Source organism: Salminus brasiliensis, chromosome 2 (genome assembly GCF_030463535.1).
Source record: "Salminus brasiliensis chromosome 2, fSalBra1.hap2, whole genome shotgun sequence".
Lineage (NCBI taxonomy): Eukaryota > Metazoa > Chordata > Actinopteri > Characiformes > Bryconidae > Salminus > Salminus brasiliensis.
The window spans coordinates 26,039,263-26,054,045 of NC_132879.1; the positions used below are offsets into that span (position 1 = coordinate 26,039,263).

General features: G+C 39.3%; 2 protein-coding genes across 2 annotated transcripts; both read right to left on the bottom strand.

Annotated features, from left to right (window-relative positions):
* Window positions 1–145: 145 nt before the first annotated feature.
* gatd1 (glutamine amidotransferase class 1 domain containing 1) lies at window positions 146–3,738 on the bottom strand. The gene is made up of 7 exons (XM_072672082.1): window positions 3,656–3,738; window positions 3,434–3,510; window positions 2,654–2,759; window positions 2,312–2,419; window positions 2,089–2,180; window positions 1,340–1,433; window positions 146–1,161 (listed from the first exon to the last, which is right to left on the bottom strand). Exons 1-7 carry the CDS (start codon window positions 3,702–3,704, stop codon window positions 1,046–1,048), a joined length of 642 nt encoding a protein of 213 aa, XP_072528183.1. The 5' UTR covers window positions 3,705–3,738; the 3' UTR covers window positions 146–1,045.
* Window positions 3,739–5,176: 1,438 nt separating this feature from the next.
* Window positions 5,177–13,997, bottom strand: cd151 (CD151 molecule). The gene is made up of 8 exons (XM_072672053.1): window positions 13,852–13,997; window positions 10,699–10,780; window positions 10,025–10,216; window positions 8,453–8,527; window positions 6,934–7,038; window positions 5,669–5,824; window positions 5,364–5,450; window positions 5,177–5,266 (listed from the first exon to the last, which is right to left on the bottom strand). Exons 1-8 carry the CDS (start codon window positions 13,971–13,973, stop codon window positions 5,207–5,209), a joined length of 879 nt encoding a protein of 292 aa, XP_072528154.1. The 5' UTR covers window positions 13,974–13,997; the 3' UTR covers window positions 5,177–5,206.
* Between the last annotated feature and the right edge of the window lie 786 nt (window positions 13,998–14,783).

Consider the following 14,783-nt stretch of genomic DNA (forward strand, 5'->3'; position numbering starts at 1 on the left):
CAAAATTGATTTAATGTCATTTTGGAGCATTTGTATTGATCCATTTATGACTACAATTTTACAATATGAAGAACTGTCAGATTTAGAATCAGGGCATAAAAACAGTCCTTAGATGTTTTTAAATGAGGTGATGATCAACAACAGATTGTAACTGTAATTATTTATTTAACAAAAATGAAGCCAAAATACAGAAACTGTGTGAAAAATTAAGAACGCTCTAACTGCTTTCATAGGAATTAAGAAATAAAAAATTAGCCGCCTAGTGCCAGTTGCCAATCTTCCCAGGAGTGGACGTCCCATCAAATTCCCCCCAAGGTCAGAGCGTGTAATGCTCCACCCAAGAGCTACATCTCCGAGTCTACAGGCCTCAGTAAGCATGTTAAATGTTCACAACAATACAGTTAGAAAACGACTGAACAAGTATGGCCTGTTTGGAAGGGGTGCCAGGAGAAAGTTAAAAAGAACATGGCAGCACAGCTTAAGTTTGTAAAGTTGCTTCTGAACATACCAAGACTTTAACAATTTTATTGGACAGATGAGACCCAAAATGGAGATGTTTGGCAGAAAACCAAACAGCATATGGTTCAGCGGTTTTACAATCACTTTCCCAATCACAATCACACGAATCAAACTAAACACATTTATGTGCAACCAAATAGATTTTTAAACAATGATTCCACACTTTTAAATGATATTATATATAAAAGCAACAAAAGGAAAGATGCTTATATTTGAGTGTTTTACTGGAATATCACATGACTTTCTGTGGGAAACTAACAGAACACTTCTGCACTTTTGCACTTCTGTTTTTTCAAGAAGACAAATGTCTAAAGTGCCTCCAACTTTATTCTCCACTTTATTTAGCAACTTCAAGTTAAGGCAACAGAACTGTCCATTCACTGAATTTTATACACGTTATTTATATATTTTCATGCAATATTGTATTTGGTCCACATGTCCAACAAGTAGCATTGTCCTCTTTTGGAATCACCTAACTGTCCAGGTGACCGTAAATAAGACCTGTGCACATGAATGAGAGAGGCTTTTATCTGCCATTACACAGCAGGATCAGGTTATTAACCGCAGCTGTAGTGGACTGAACATTCTGACCAGTCACTAGGTGGCGATCAAGGACCACATGTACTGCATCCTCTTTACTGGCTGCAAAAAAACAAACAAACAAAAAACACTTGTTATACATTATGGTTACATATCCAAAACCACAGGTTTACTGAGCTTAAATGAGCTTGTACAAGTTTGGCCTGATTGGACCATGATTACTTAACACAGTGCTTAAGAACTTGTTTTAGTGAAAACAGAGAGGATTGTACATCTTCACCTGTGTATGATCCTCCATTATCTTTCACAAAGTCTTCTACAATCAGAGGGAGGTTGGCAAAATCTGGAGAACGCACCAGCTCAAATACAGATGGCTTTGTGTGAGAGAGAGAAAGAGAAAGAGAGAGATTCTGAGATACAGTAAATACTGGGCCTCATTTGCCGTTTCTTCAATCTCTTCCAAACAGTCTACGTCAGGTATATGAGGTGTTCTTAAACCGCACAACTGTCCACAGATCTGCTCTTGTAATGATGGATCCCATTTTACTTGCAAATTGAACAAATCCTAAATAAGGAAACATGGGTGAACGTATGATTCTTTGTGAAAACTGTGGGTTTTGAGAAGGTTTTTGAAAAGTTTTGGAAAAAGTGGGTTTTAAGAAGAAATTTCTTCTTGAGAACGGTTGGTAAATAAGGCCCATTGTCACCTCTAAAGTGTTGAGTCATGTGTCGAGTCAGAAACTCTAAGCTGTTTATCTGAACAATGTTTTACATTTTCTTTTGAATGTCACATGGTCCTCTGAATTACAAGCTTGTTTAGTGGTCAAAAAACCAATAAGGCTACATACTGAAATCCCTTATACAGAAATGACGCAGACTACTGAATGAATATGACTAATGCTATGACTAATGCTAAGACTTTAAAATGAGCTTTTTTTGGAGTATGTGTTTACTGACACATACTCCAGTCAGGCTCTATCCACTATACAATTTTGACAACCGGTTATTAATGTGTTTACTGATACTTACTCCAGTCAGGCTGTATCCACTAAATATCCATTTCTGGCCTTCTGTGGCACAACAGAGGCCGGAAACACCCTGCCCTACAGCACACACAGGCTCTGGAACACATATACATACAGTGATCACTTCTGCCTACCATGACATTTTTCAATTAGTTTAAATAAAAGAAACCCTCATATCACCTATGAGTCATCTACCATTACTGTACACTGTTATATTAATCTCCTACTCTTTTGAGAGATGAAGTGGGTGAGGATGCGTGCCAGTGAGCCACTGTGGGCGAGGTCATTCAAAGCTCCTGGACAGTCTGGAATCAGCAGGGCCTGGTAACGAGCACCTGCAACAGCACAAACACTAATCAGCACTTGCAATTCAGAACCACCCTGACAGATACAGCCTCTAGTGCCCTGTGCTAGCACATCACAGTACATGCATCTAGTCGCTAGTCACAGTAATAGAAATAAATAGAGGGAGAGAAGGATCATGCCACTACTGCCAACACAGCTTAAAACAGAAAATGAATAAATGAATGGATAAATAACAGCTATAAAAGTAAAGCAAACAGTTCGACCATCAATGGATTCCAGTTTGGCAGGAGTGGCGTAGGGCTTGATGCTGAAGTCCTGAACCCACCGAGAACAGCTTTCATCAACCCCGGCGAAGTCGATAGGTTTCCCCTGTCAAATGCAAGAATCTTTGAATTAAATGAATTCAGTAGTGCAGCAATATTTGTAATGACTTCACAGTACATTAAATTTATATTGATAAAAAAAAGCAACCATTGAAATTGTTTTAAGATGTTATACTGTATTGACAATACACTCAGCACTCTCTTCTAATGGTCTTTTACTAGCCATCTTTTGTGGAGACCACTGTCAAAGTGTCAAAAAACAGCTCTCAGATCTGAGAATCCCCTGCTTTGCACATTTTAGTGTTTTCTCTACTCTAACACGCCTGATCCACCATGAGAAGAGCGTGTTAATTAATTAGATAATTAATGTAATTATGTGTACAAGAAAAGAAAACATAAAATGTGTATGGTGCAGAGTCCCAAGCAGTGGAATTGGTAAACCCCTCTACTAACCAGCTTAGCGCTTGACTAGCACAGCATATGTTTGTTATGAGCTTGATGGACTAAGGTGGTCATATTGATCATGCTGATTACCTAGCGTGGTCATGCTGGTCAACCAGCTTTGTAAACCTAGTCGATTAGCGTGATCAGGCCGGTCAGCCAGCTTGGTCATACTGGTCATTGCACTGGCACTGGCTGCCGGAAACAAATAATTACCTACAAATTGAAGGAATGTGTATCGTTACACCCCTGAAACATAATTCAACAGTTAGTTCTCACCCCAGGAGTGGCTGTCTGGAGGTTGAACACTGGACTGCAGAGGGAGAAGGACTGCTGGAAAGACCGAGCACACACTCCTAACAGCAGAGAGAGTGTGTGGTTATGTAGCCTGTGACTATACATCAAGAAACATAACATGTGGCTCTGGTTTGTGCACTAGATCGAGACTTTATTAAGTGCAGATGTGTGTGTGTGTGTGTGTGTGTGTGTTTAGACACGTACCTTGAGGTGCTGCGCTTGCCACAATAAGGCAGGTGGCTTTAGAAGTCATTGTGCTGTTTACACTCAGTGTCGCTCCGCTGGTTAAAACCTCACTAAAGCGACAACGGCAGTCTTAAAGGCACCAAGTGATGTTAAGTCCACATTCACAGAGCGAATAAACGTGAACACAACACGACTATAAAACGAAATCAACTTTATTCAGAGCTTTTAGGAAAATATACAAGTTGCTTTTATTTTCATTGTTCCGTCAACTAAAATGTTCCCCTTGAAACCGTCGTTGTATATTTTGTTCCGCAACCACATAAACAGAGGACTGTGAAATTCCCACAATTTTTTTTTAATTTGATTTTAAAATCTCTCTGTTGTACAACAAAGTGTTACAAAAATGATAAAGTGATAAACAATGATTGTCATAACTGTAAAGCAATATTCCCAGTATTATACACAACACTATCATGTAGACTAATAGATCAATGCTATGATTTATTAGTGCTTTGTGAATATATATATATATATCAAAATATGTTAAAATATGCTCTCATCTCAAAAAACTAAGATAGTTAAAACATGTTATTATCCATAATGTAACAACCATTTGGTAGAGAAGTGTAACTAACACATGCATATTTTAATGAGTATACACTGTTAAGTGTGATGTTTTTAAACTAAGCTACATTTTGTACAGTGTAGGTAAATATGCAGTATGCAATATTACAATATTGCAATAATAAAACATGTCATTCTGTACTTACTTACTGTCTTAAAGGTAGACATTCAGGATTGCACTGCATGGGTTTAAATGCATTCAGAACTGGAGGGTCTCTCTGCATTTATTGGACTTAGCCTATACACTATATTTTCAATGCTCATCTAACATCTTCTGAAATTAAGGGTAGTAACAGGGAGTTTCTTCTGAAATCAGTAGTATTAACAGGGAGTTTGGCCCTTTTCTGGGAAGACCTTTAAATTAGATGTGAGATCAGGTACTGAGGCCGGATGATTAGTTCTGGATTGATACCGCCACTCCAACACAACCCAAAGGTATTAGATGGGGCTCCATCACTCCAGAGAATGCGGTTCCATTTCTTCAAAGCCCAATGCTGGGGAACTCTATACTCTTCTAGCTGACACTTGGAGTTGGGAGTGGGCCTGTCTGCTTATATACTGCTGCTCCAGAGCATCCCATTTAATTAAACATGCGTTTCTATGGAGAATATATCAGCTGTGTGTGCACACTTGAACACCTTCACTAATTATAGAAGGTGTCTGGATACGTCTGGAAATGTGGTGTATTAAAACACCTCACCTAATACGTACATCAAGAGTTGAGGTCTGTGTCATTGTATTGGAAACACTAAACAATGACCTTAGTTTTTGCTTTTTCAAAATGACTGCCCTGCAGCCACAGACACTGCTTTATCCCTTGCTGCATTTCATCATTTTACACATCAGAAAATATTTACATTGCATAGTAGCACAAACCAACAGAGGGTATGAAGGTGTGATGTGTGGGTGCATTTTTGCAGGAGTTTGAGGGTTGGATACTGGGTCTCAATAAGGCTCCTCCTTTAAACTTTGATACAAACAGCAGGTGAAGATCATTCCCAAAATCTTGAAAAGAAGAATATAACATACACAAATACTAAGAAAACTGTATATATTGGTAAGAAAAGCTCAAATTCATTAGGAAAGTGTTATGATTTCTTACCTGTAGGAATGCAATGCCAATCCCCACTGCACCCAATATCTGCAAGTGCTGAAGAATAAACTCCTCTAACTTAGAGATGCAGCCTCCCTGACATGGAGAAAAAAGGTTCTTTATTAATAAAAGTTACCACAAGTAACCACAAGCAGTGGTTAGGTGTTCATGTCCTTTGCGAAAACGACCGCCAGCCTTCACACAGGTCAGCTGATGCTGATATGTCTAAGAAAACAGTAGATCATGTCAGGTTTACTAATAAATGTTTCCAATCTTCTTAATGCAAGAGTTGGGTTCTAGTGTTTAAGGCAGACCTCTACTTTGTAGATGTTGGATGGGTGGTCTCTCACTCCACAGCGTTCAGTGGGGGTCTTGCAGCAGCTGTCAGGCACCAGCCGGTTGTCAGCAAACATGCGAATCCAGGTTCCCTGCTGCCAGTCTGCCGAGCTGTTACTTCCACAACACTTCAGCTGTGTCATAGACAAGACAGGGGTGTGGGAAGAGAGTGAACACTTGGCGTTACTTTGACAGCAAGCACAAAACAGTGAGAATCAAAATTATGGCCTCCTTCTGGTCTTCTACTTTGACGTCAGTTAAAAAGGCTGACAATTTGTGCTGCTGTACAGCACTAGGGGCCACACTTCAGTTCCACACTACCATAACATAAGGCACATATCGTCACTGTTAAGCAAACATCTTTTCTCTGAAGTTTTGCTGTTTTTCACGACATAACTGGAAACAGGCTATTGTTCTTTATATTATTTACATTGTGTCAACATTGTAGGATGAATAAACCAATAGAAATGCTCCAAAATGACTTGGAATTGAGAGTTGCATTGAGAATAAAGAAAGTTTTCTCCTGTAAAACTGTCATTTTGAAGATACAAGGTTTTTATCTGACAGTAACAATAGTACAATATAACAATATTACAGGGACATAGTGGTTTCTGAATAATAAGTCGTAAAATAATAACATAACCTCTAAACCCCTAGGAGCCTTTATGTGGGTCCACACTTCAGTTCTTCACTCTCATAACTACAGAACATACACATTAGTTTCATAGCTGTTAATAATATGTCAATGATGAATAACTGTGTATTAAACCTATGAATAAGAATTAAAAAAGCTATATATAAAACATCCTTCATTATGCAACAGCTCCTCCAATATAATAATTTTGTAGCATTCTTGTCGTGTTGTAATATCTGATAACAGCCCACTTTTTCATCATACCTGGTTTGTTCCACTGACCACCTGTTACTAAGTAACGACAACGGTTGCTTTACTCTACGCACACAGTACAGCGCAAACGTCTGTGAAAATAAATACCTGCAATAAATGTAATGGTTAACAGAACCATTTCCAAAGCCCTCCTTGAGGAAGGCCAACAGTTACAGTTGTCAATCAATACATAGTGTCTAATTCTATATCTACTTAGTCCTTCATTAAAGTAAATCATTTTACACTCATTGCTGAAACAATGACACACTCTGCACAGCACTGCACTGAGCTGTACGTCAGTTTATTGAACATGTTTTATAGATCTCTTCAAAGTGCCTTTATTGCATAAACCCTTACATCCTGCTGGAGTTTGTCCACAGCTCTGGTCACATGCTCCTCTCCAGGCTTCTGGTACTTTTGCACCATGGTCTCCTTCAGGTCCACTCTGAGCTCCTCATTCAGCTGTGCGGAGAAACGAATAAAAATTAGACAAAGGATGATAAGGTGTAAACTCTCAACAGTGATATATTTAATACACAGACATTTCACACAGTCATATTCCGGACTTGCATTCAATGTGTATTTGAAGACTAAGAAAACTTGGATGTCATTGGATGTTGTGTGACTGAGGTTTGACAAAGAGGAAGGAAGAATGACACCTGACTGTGTGGTAGTGGTTTACCTTATAGCAGAAAGGGAAACACTGAAACAAGAAGAAGTGGAGGAGGAAGAAAGAAAGGGTTTTATGACGACAGAAGAAGTCAAGGTATGGAAGGCATGCAGACACTGTTATACATTTAACAGATGATGGAGTGAATATGAATTTGGCTGTATATCACAGATCTAATGTTTTCTTATGTGCTCTTAACAACAAGGAATTTGTGTCAGTTACAGCATGTGCTAAAACTGCTATTCAGACTCACTGTGTTAATTATAACCTCTACAATGTTACTGGACATTGTATATCATCATAGTTTTAATATATTATTCAATTATATATATATATATATATATATACAGTTTATCAAAAGCTGAGAAGTGTTAAGAGCCTCTTCAAGAGGGACTCTGCAGATTGTTTAGAATTACTGCAATTATTAAATAGTTAAAATGCAAGTACTGGTTTACGAAATGCGCAGTTCTAGATAAACTCTAAAAGGTTACAATAAATAAATAATGTATACAAATATATAATCATAGTGTGGTGATGGGAGGATTTATGTTTGAATAATCTACAACACTGGGCCTGAAGTATTTAAAAACAAATAATTGCAGAGAGGTACACATTATAAGGCTAATAGAACACAAAGAAAACTTTTTTGATTCATCACTACTTTGTAATTATCAACATTACATTACATAAAATCCAGAAAACTCATGAGGGTTCAGTAGTCATTTCTGCTAGTAAAAAATGGCTATATTAATGTTGTTGATATTGGTCATTATCGCCACCACTGAAATACTCTGTTTGTACCTCAGTGACTGAATTTCTATAGCAATTTTGAAACATTCCCTTCAGCTATGAAAATGAGTGCTATAAGAGTCAGCTCCTTACAACAATGTTTGAGAAACATTAACCAGGTAAACAGATGCGTTACACTCACTTATCTACTGAGTCAGACTATGATGAAGGGAATGTGCAACGCCATATAACAAAACCTTCACTCCATCTACATGGTTAAATGCCCATTGTTATTTGCATGCATGTACAGAATGTGAACTTTGGAAGTTTAAAGGAAAGACAAAGGAAGAGCTGAAGGAACACCAGAACAACTGTCAACATGACTGAAAGTACCATGGCAAAACAAAACAGTATCAAAAGGACAAGATGGCCATCTCTGAGCTAAAGTAAAAAGACAGTACAAGGACATTGCTTTACCTCTTGATAATACACATAAGCCAACACTCCAGCAGTGATCTCCAGCAAGAATATTAACAGCAGCAGAACAAAGAACTGCAAAAGAAATTCCAGAGAAACAAAAGACAATAATGGTCCATATTAACATTGTACACAGTTATTTTTACAGTAAGTAATATGTCAGTAAAAATATTTAAAAATTCAGAAAGACTCAGCTTATTAGTAATCAAGATCAGTTATACTAGGCCTAGGCTTGAGTTACACAATCCTAAATCCACAAACAATTACACAATCCACAAATCATTTATTAATGATAAAATGTGGTCTGATAAGGTAGGGTGGTGATCATCCAACATCCTGATCGCAGTGACATACTTGTCGCTGAATGCAATCGAATCCTCACAGCTAAATCTAATAGAATGCCTTCCCTGGACAGTAGAGACAGTTACTCCACCATCATAGAGTGTACGTGTACTCGTTGAGCACAAAACATTATAGATTAAATTCAAATTCAGAAATGCTGGGCCTTGTTTTTGCTTCCAAGTGAGTAACAGTACATTGAACGTTCATTGGACCGACCTTGCCTTCAACAGAAAGCAAGAGAGACAGACAGATGTCTATCAGTTGTTGAAAAGTAAAACATTCATATTGAGTAAGCCTCACACACACACACACACTCACTCACTCACTCTTTCCCTCTCTCTCTTTCTCTCTGTCTCACACTCCCACACCTCTACACAATTCCCTCCCTTCCTGTACGGAGTTCTCTCCTCTTCATTCCTGTAGCCAAAATCCCCCCCACCATCCATGCCCATCATTCCTCAGCTGTGACTCAGTTGCCCACTCTGTGCTCTTAAAGCCACATGCCTGTATATTTAAATCACACATGTTGTCAGTGTTGTGACAAGACACCCACACACGTGCATATGGTCTAATTTAGACTGCACTGCCTAATGACGTCAGTGTGAAAAACACATGCAGTAGCTTTTTACGGTACAGTGAATGTTAGTGCTGCAGGAAGCCAAGAGTTCTTCTAAGCATTGATTCCATGTTTTACACCATAACATCAATCAGAAATGAAAAGGAAACAGCCCTCCCTACAGTTTCCCTGGACATTAGCAGTGTAGTGGAACCAACCCATGTAAAACTTTTTCCACAACTATATTTAGAATGAAGGACAGTTTTTTGGCAATGCCCTTTGCTATTCTGAAAAAGCTCTCATTCGAACTTCCTTCCCACAGAGCTTCAGTGTGTTCTTGATATTCTTGATGTGTGGGTGGCAGCCTTTTTTTTAATGAACATGTTAATCTGAGTATGATGTATAATTCAATATTTAAGCCCTTTTGCTTTTCAGTAATATATGCACATAAATACCTTTTGTAACACCACACACATTTTCTAATTTGCTGTCAATTTCAATTCTTTGGAGAAGATTTTTAGAGCTCCAATCCTGTAATATTTCTAATAATATAATGTATCACATATTTAGAGATAAGAAAGTAGCATGTGCACAATAGTGATCTTATAAAAACAGAATGGATGCACCCAAAGGTCTAGCTTTGACCAATGAATTGGTGGTTTACCACAACTCACCACTATCAGAAGTCCTCGGCTCTCTTTTACGGTGGCACAGCAGCCCAGGATTCCAGTGAGCATGACGATGGCACCCGCTGCGATGAGGATGTAGGCAGCTAAAGAATACATGCTGGAGGAGAGCAGACTAATGTAGTCACTCTTGTCCACTAAAGTCCACAGCCCCACTGCCATCACAGCACCTCCAGACAACTGGGATAGACAGAGCAACAGATTTACAGCATAACACTCAGGACAAGCTGCACAATGATATCAATGGCATATGGCTATTGTCAGACAAACACATATTTGGGTCTGACTAATATTTCAAACCGATATCTGATGCATGTATTGTTCTCTAGTGTGGTGGAATATTTAGGGGACTCTAAATTACTGTATTAAAATACCTGGACTTTGTTCATGTTACTGAATTAAAAACAATACAGAGATGAATGCTATAATTCTCATTCTCATTCTGAGCTCTGAGTACAAAGCAGAATTTCCTCACAGGTTATTTGGGGAACTGAGGGAATATAAAATATAAGATTTATGAATTAATTCATGATTTTAACTTGGATGTTCTGGAATGTTCTTGAATAAAAAATGAGGACTTTATTGGATAAGTCAGCTATAGTTTGAAGAAAGTGACTATTCAACATAAGTATAAAACACTATTTGCCAACACTTAGACTGACCCAAAAGAGCAGATTAAAGGTGAAAAGCAGGTATTTGAGGCAAATTGTCCCACAGGTGTTTGTCTTGTCCTCTTCTGCCATCCTGGAGAAAAACAATCAAAACACATGCCTTTGTTGTTAAAACAAAAAATGGTATCTATATTTCTGTCATTTTTACATAGTTTGAAAATGGCAGCAGTTTTGTGAACATTTTGTGTTGAATGGACCAATAGAAATGGTCCAAAATCACTTGGAATGAAATCCTATTTCATTAATGTACATTAAATATAAGAGCGCTATTATTTCCTTCGCCTGAAATCTTCCCAATGTCCACTATCCCTAGAGAGACACCATCACCAACACTTTCATTTTTTTTTATGTTAGCATCCACTTGAGCTATTTTTTGGAAGCTAGTGAAACACATACAGACATGTTTAGAAGTAGCTTCATCTGGATATTTTGAAAGACAGCTCATATTTTTTCTTAAAAACAGGGAGTGCTGTTGGATCTCAGCATGCTTATTATGTGGCCACCAAGTGCCAACAACACATGAGTAATACAAAAGCATGCTGAGTTTTTAAAGATAATAATGAGTGTTGAAATATTTTTACACAGAAAAAAAAGCTTATTTTGCTACCGAAATCCACTTAGAAATGTACACACAGCCTCTTGAGATTCCACAACAAATCTGACCCTTCGATGCATCGACTCCACGGGACCACAGCAGGAATCCTGTGGTATCTGGCACCAAGATGTTAGTAGCAGATGTCCTGTAAGTTGTGAGGTCGAGCATCCATGGATCGATTCAATGAGCCATGGTGCCGATTACCCTGTTGTCAGTTCACTGGTCCTTTCTTGGACCACTTTTGGTAGGTACTGACCACCACAGTCCAAAAAAACCCAAAAGTTTTGGAGATGCTCTGACCCCATTTAGCTGATGACATTTAGCCATCACCACAATCTGGTGGTCAGGTCCTCATGCCTGCCCATTTTAAATGCACCTTCAATAACTGTCTGTTCACTTGCTGCCTAATATATCCACCTCTCGACAGAAGCAACAGTAGGTGGTAAAAGTTGCTATGCTGCACAATTCCTAATTTCAGTTATCTTTTGAGAGGACACAGTCTGTTGTAACATGCTTTAATAACAGATATGTTCATTTGCACACTAATGAGGAAGCATGTGAGGCAAATGTAGAAATGTGTAGAACCCAAATCAGTGCCAAATGTATGTTATGTAAGTCTATGACCACGTTTTCTCATCCATGCAAAGCTCAGTCTTCATCATATCTGTGCAGTGCTGTACTCTGTGATTCATCGTGGCCCTCCTACGGGGTGTGTGTGAGAAAAAGAGACAGACTTTTACTACTGTGTGACCCCCACTGGGCAGTGAGCCGGCCGTGGGCAGATATATCTGTCACTGTCTGAGTAACACTACCCTGCTGTCTCCTCTGCGCTGTGGAGGAAATGAAGGGAGTCTTACAACTGGCCACATAGAGACAGAGTCAGAGTGACTCACTTGTGGCTTTGCACCTGTCTGTTTACTGGGAGCTGTCCTCCTGGTCATTGCACTGGTTCTCACTGGAAAGACTTGAGTTGCACACTATACATTACTGTCTTTTTAAGCTGAAGGACAAAAACAGTCATTGTTTGGTGTAACGCTGTGATTATTAATGGTTTGAAAGCACTTACACTGGGCATGCACTGAACCTCAAGACATTTTGAACCATCTGGGTTTGATTTAGCTCTGGGCTGACTTAGCCTAAAAGCATCTGATGCTAGAAATGAATCACTACAGTGCAAAGAACAGCTCACATCTCAATTCTCCTCTCAGGTGCAGTGTATGTGTTTTTCTGGCTGTCCAACAATGCCATGGGTCACTTTCATAGACAGGGAGTCTTGTCTTCATAATCTAGTCCAGGACGAAACAGCATTCTAAATGGCTAATTTCTCACCAGGAAACTGACCCCATGGCCAAATATTTGTAGATACCTGCTCATCCAAATGGGCTATTCACAAGTAGGGCTATTAAAAACATTGAGACACTTGCGTATTCCAATACAATATTCTCAAATGTATTAATAGTTTACTTGCCAGGATTGGCAGCAGATGGTGGTTCATTTTGTGTTGTGTTTAAACCCCAACCACTAGATAGCAGTGTTGTACTCTTCAGATCCCACTGTTCTGACTTCTAACTTATAAAGAGTAAACGTATCCCTTTGCTGCAGCAACAGACTGTATTCTTTAGAGAACACATTAGATGCTGAAACACTCCTATGAGAATCTGACTGATTTCAGCATTAGTAAGGTGGGGTACTGCTCCACCGCTCCACATCCCAGTGCTGGGAGGCTTTAAAGACCTCTAGCCAACACTTGTCATTGGGTATGGTGACCTTTGGCTCCAGAGTGTCCTGGTCTATTTGAAGTGCTTTTTTTTGGAGATAACAAAAGCCATGTGTTCAAACGTGAACAGGGTGTCTGCAAAGTTTCGGACACACAGATCTATATTACTACAAATCTGACATTGCATAACTGCAATGAATGCACCCAATAGTGCTACTGATCTCTCATTTTATTTCTAAACAGAATACTACTACTACTACTACTAATAATAATAATAATAATAATAATAATAATAATAAAGTAAAAAAAAGTCCATGGTTTAATATGGACAAGAAAATATCCATAACCCAACAGAAGTGAACCACAGTCCACTGCTTGGTAAACAAGAGAAGTGATCCCACTTTGTAAGCTGTAAGTGATCACAGCAGGTAGGATTTTTTGGACTCTTGCCTCTCGGAGCTCATTTTGGGGTTGTCAAGTATTTCATGGCTGTGATGGGCTGCAGCCACACCACACCATGTGTGGAATGTGTTTTATCTGTCTCTCGTAATGCAGCACAGATCCCACTGCGCTCCCAACACAGCCCAGCGACCGCGGACGACCCTAAAACACTCCGTTTACACGGTGGCGATTCCCAGGCTCTTCACAACCGTGGGAAAAACACGCTCAACAATCAGCCCACAATAAAATGACAGAATAATGACATGTTCCCCTTCTGCTCACTCCTGTAGACCTGTGCCTCCCGCAGAAGGTCATTAACTCTTCAACTAAAGAAAAGTTCCTGAAGAAAGGCTGAGATGGGCAGATTCTCTTAGAACAGAGGTTTACTTACCTGATTCTGGAGAAATACAACAGCAGAAAACGGGAAACTGTGACTGCGCTGCTAAAACCCTTCTTACTCCAAACTATTTTTACCGCGACTAGCGGTGCCGTACGACTGAGCTTACTGCGCATGCGCAACGCGAGATCTCTGACCACCCCGAGCGAGCGAGCGAGAGAGAGTGAGAGAGAGAAAAGGGAGGGAGGGGCACCTGTAGGGTCAACATGCAAACATTTTATATTTCTTGATTATTTTACAGTATTTCCTAAGGAAGATTTGGATTTCACGCTAGTGAGTAAGTAGTAAAAGTGTAAGACAGGCTCAACCCCCTGCCAATGTAGTTTCCGTCATCATTCATTCATTCATTCATTCAGGCCTAACCACTGCCTAACTCACTCAAACACATCTGAGACAGTTCCTCCACACAAAACCTCTCCAGATCAGTCTTTGTTCCTCGCTGGAGGAACTGGACACTGTTTAGGTTGGTCAGTGCATCATCTAGGTGCTTTGGATTACTGGCCAGCTGGAATACCTGATTCCAACTCAGTCTTATAAGCTCCACAATAGGTCTCGCAAGATCTTCACGTACAATCTCCTTATTTGATAGTCCATGATAGTGCATTCCTTTTTTTAAGGGGCCAAACTTGAGTTTTTCTGTCTCATTTGACCACAGAAAAAAGTTGAGCAATATTTTGTGCTCCAGGCACAGACATGTTTGTGGTTAATTGAGAGCAGAGACTTTCTTCTTGTAAGCTCTCCAAATAGTTTGCTGGCATTGAGGTAGCATCTAATTGCTGTTTTGGAGAATTAGTGATTCCAGGATGAAACTAACCCCCGCAATTATCCAGGTCTGATGCTTGGGAGTTTTTGACCCTCAAAGATGATCCAAAAGAATTGCTCTAGCAGTAGTGGAGGTGGGCATGTTCATGTATGAAACTGCTATT

Coding starts and splice junctions, on each gene's coding strand:
- gatd1 (XM_072672082.1), bottom strand. CDS start 3,704: ATGACTTCTAAAGCCACCTGCCTTATTGTGGCAAGCGCAGCACCTCAA. Junction 2,420..2,653: donor CAAACTGGAATCCATTGATG/GTCGAACTGTTT, acceptor GTGCTGTTGCAG/GTGCTCGTTACCAGGCCCTG. Junction 1,434..2,088: donor GTGGATACAGCCTGACTGGA/GTAAGTATCAGT, acceptor TCTCACACAAAG/CCATCTGTATTTGAGCTGGT.
- cd151 (XM_072672053.1), bottom strand. CDS start 13,973: ATGCGCAGTAAGCTCAGTCGTACGGCACCGCTAGTCGCGGTAAAAATA. Junction 10,781..13,851: donor TTGTATTTCTCCAGAATCAG/GTAAGTAAACCT, acceptor GTTTTTCTCCAG/GATGGCAGAAGAGGACAAGA. Junction 8,528..10,024: donor GCCGAGGACTTCTGATAGTG/GTGAGTTGTGGT, acceptor TTTCTTTTGCAG/TTCTTTGTTCTGCTGCTGTT.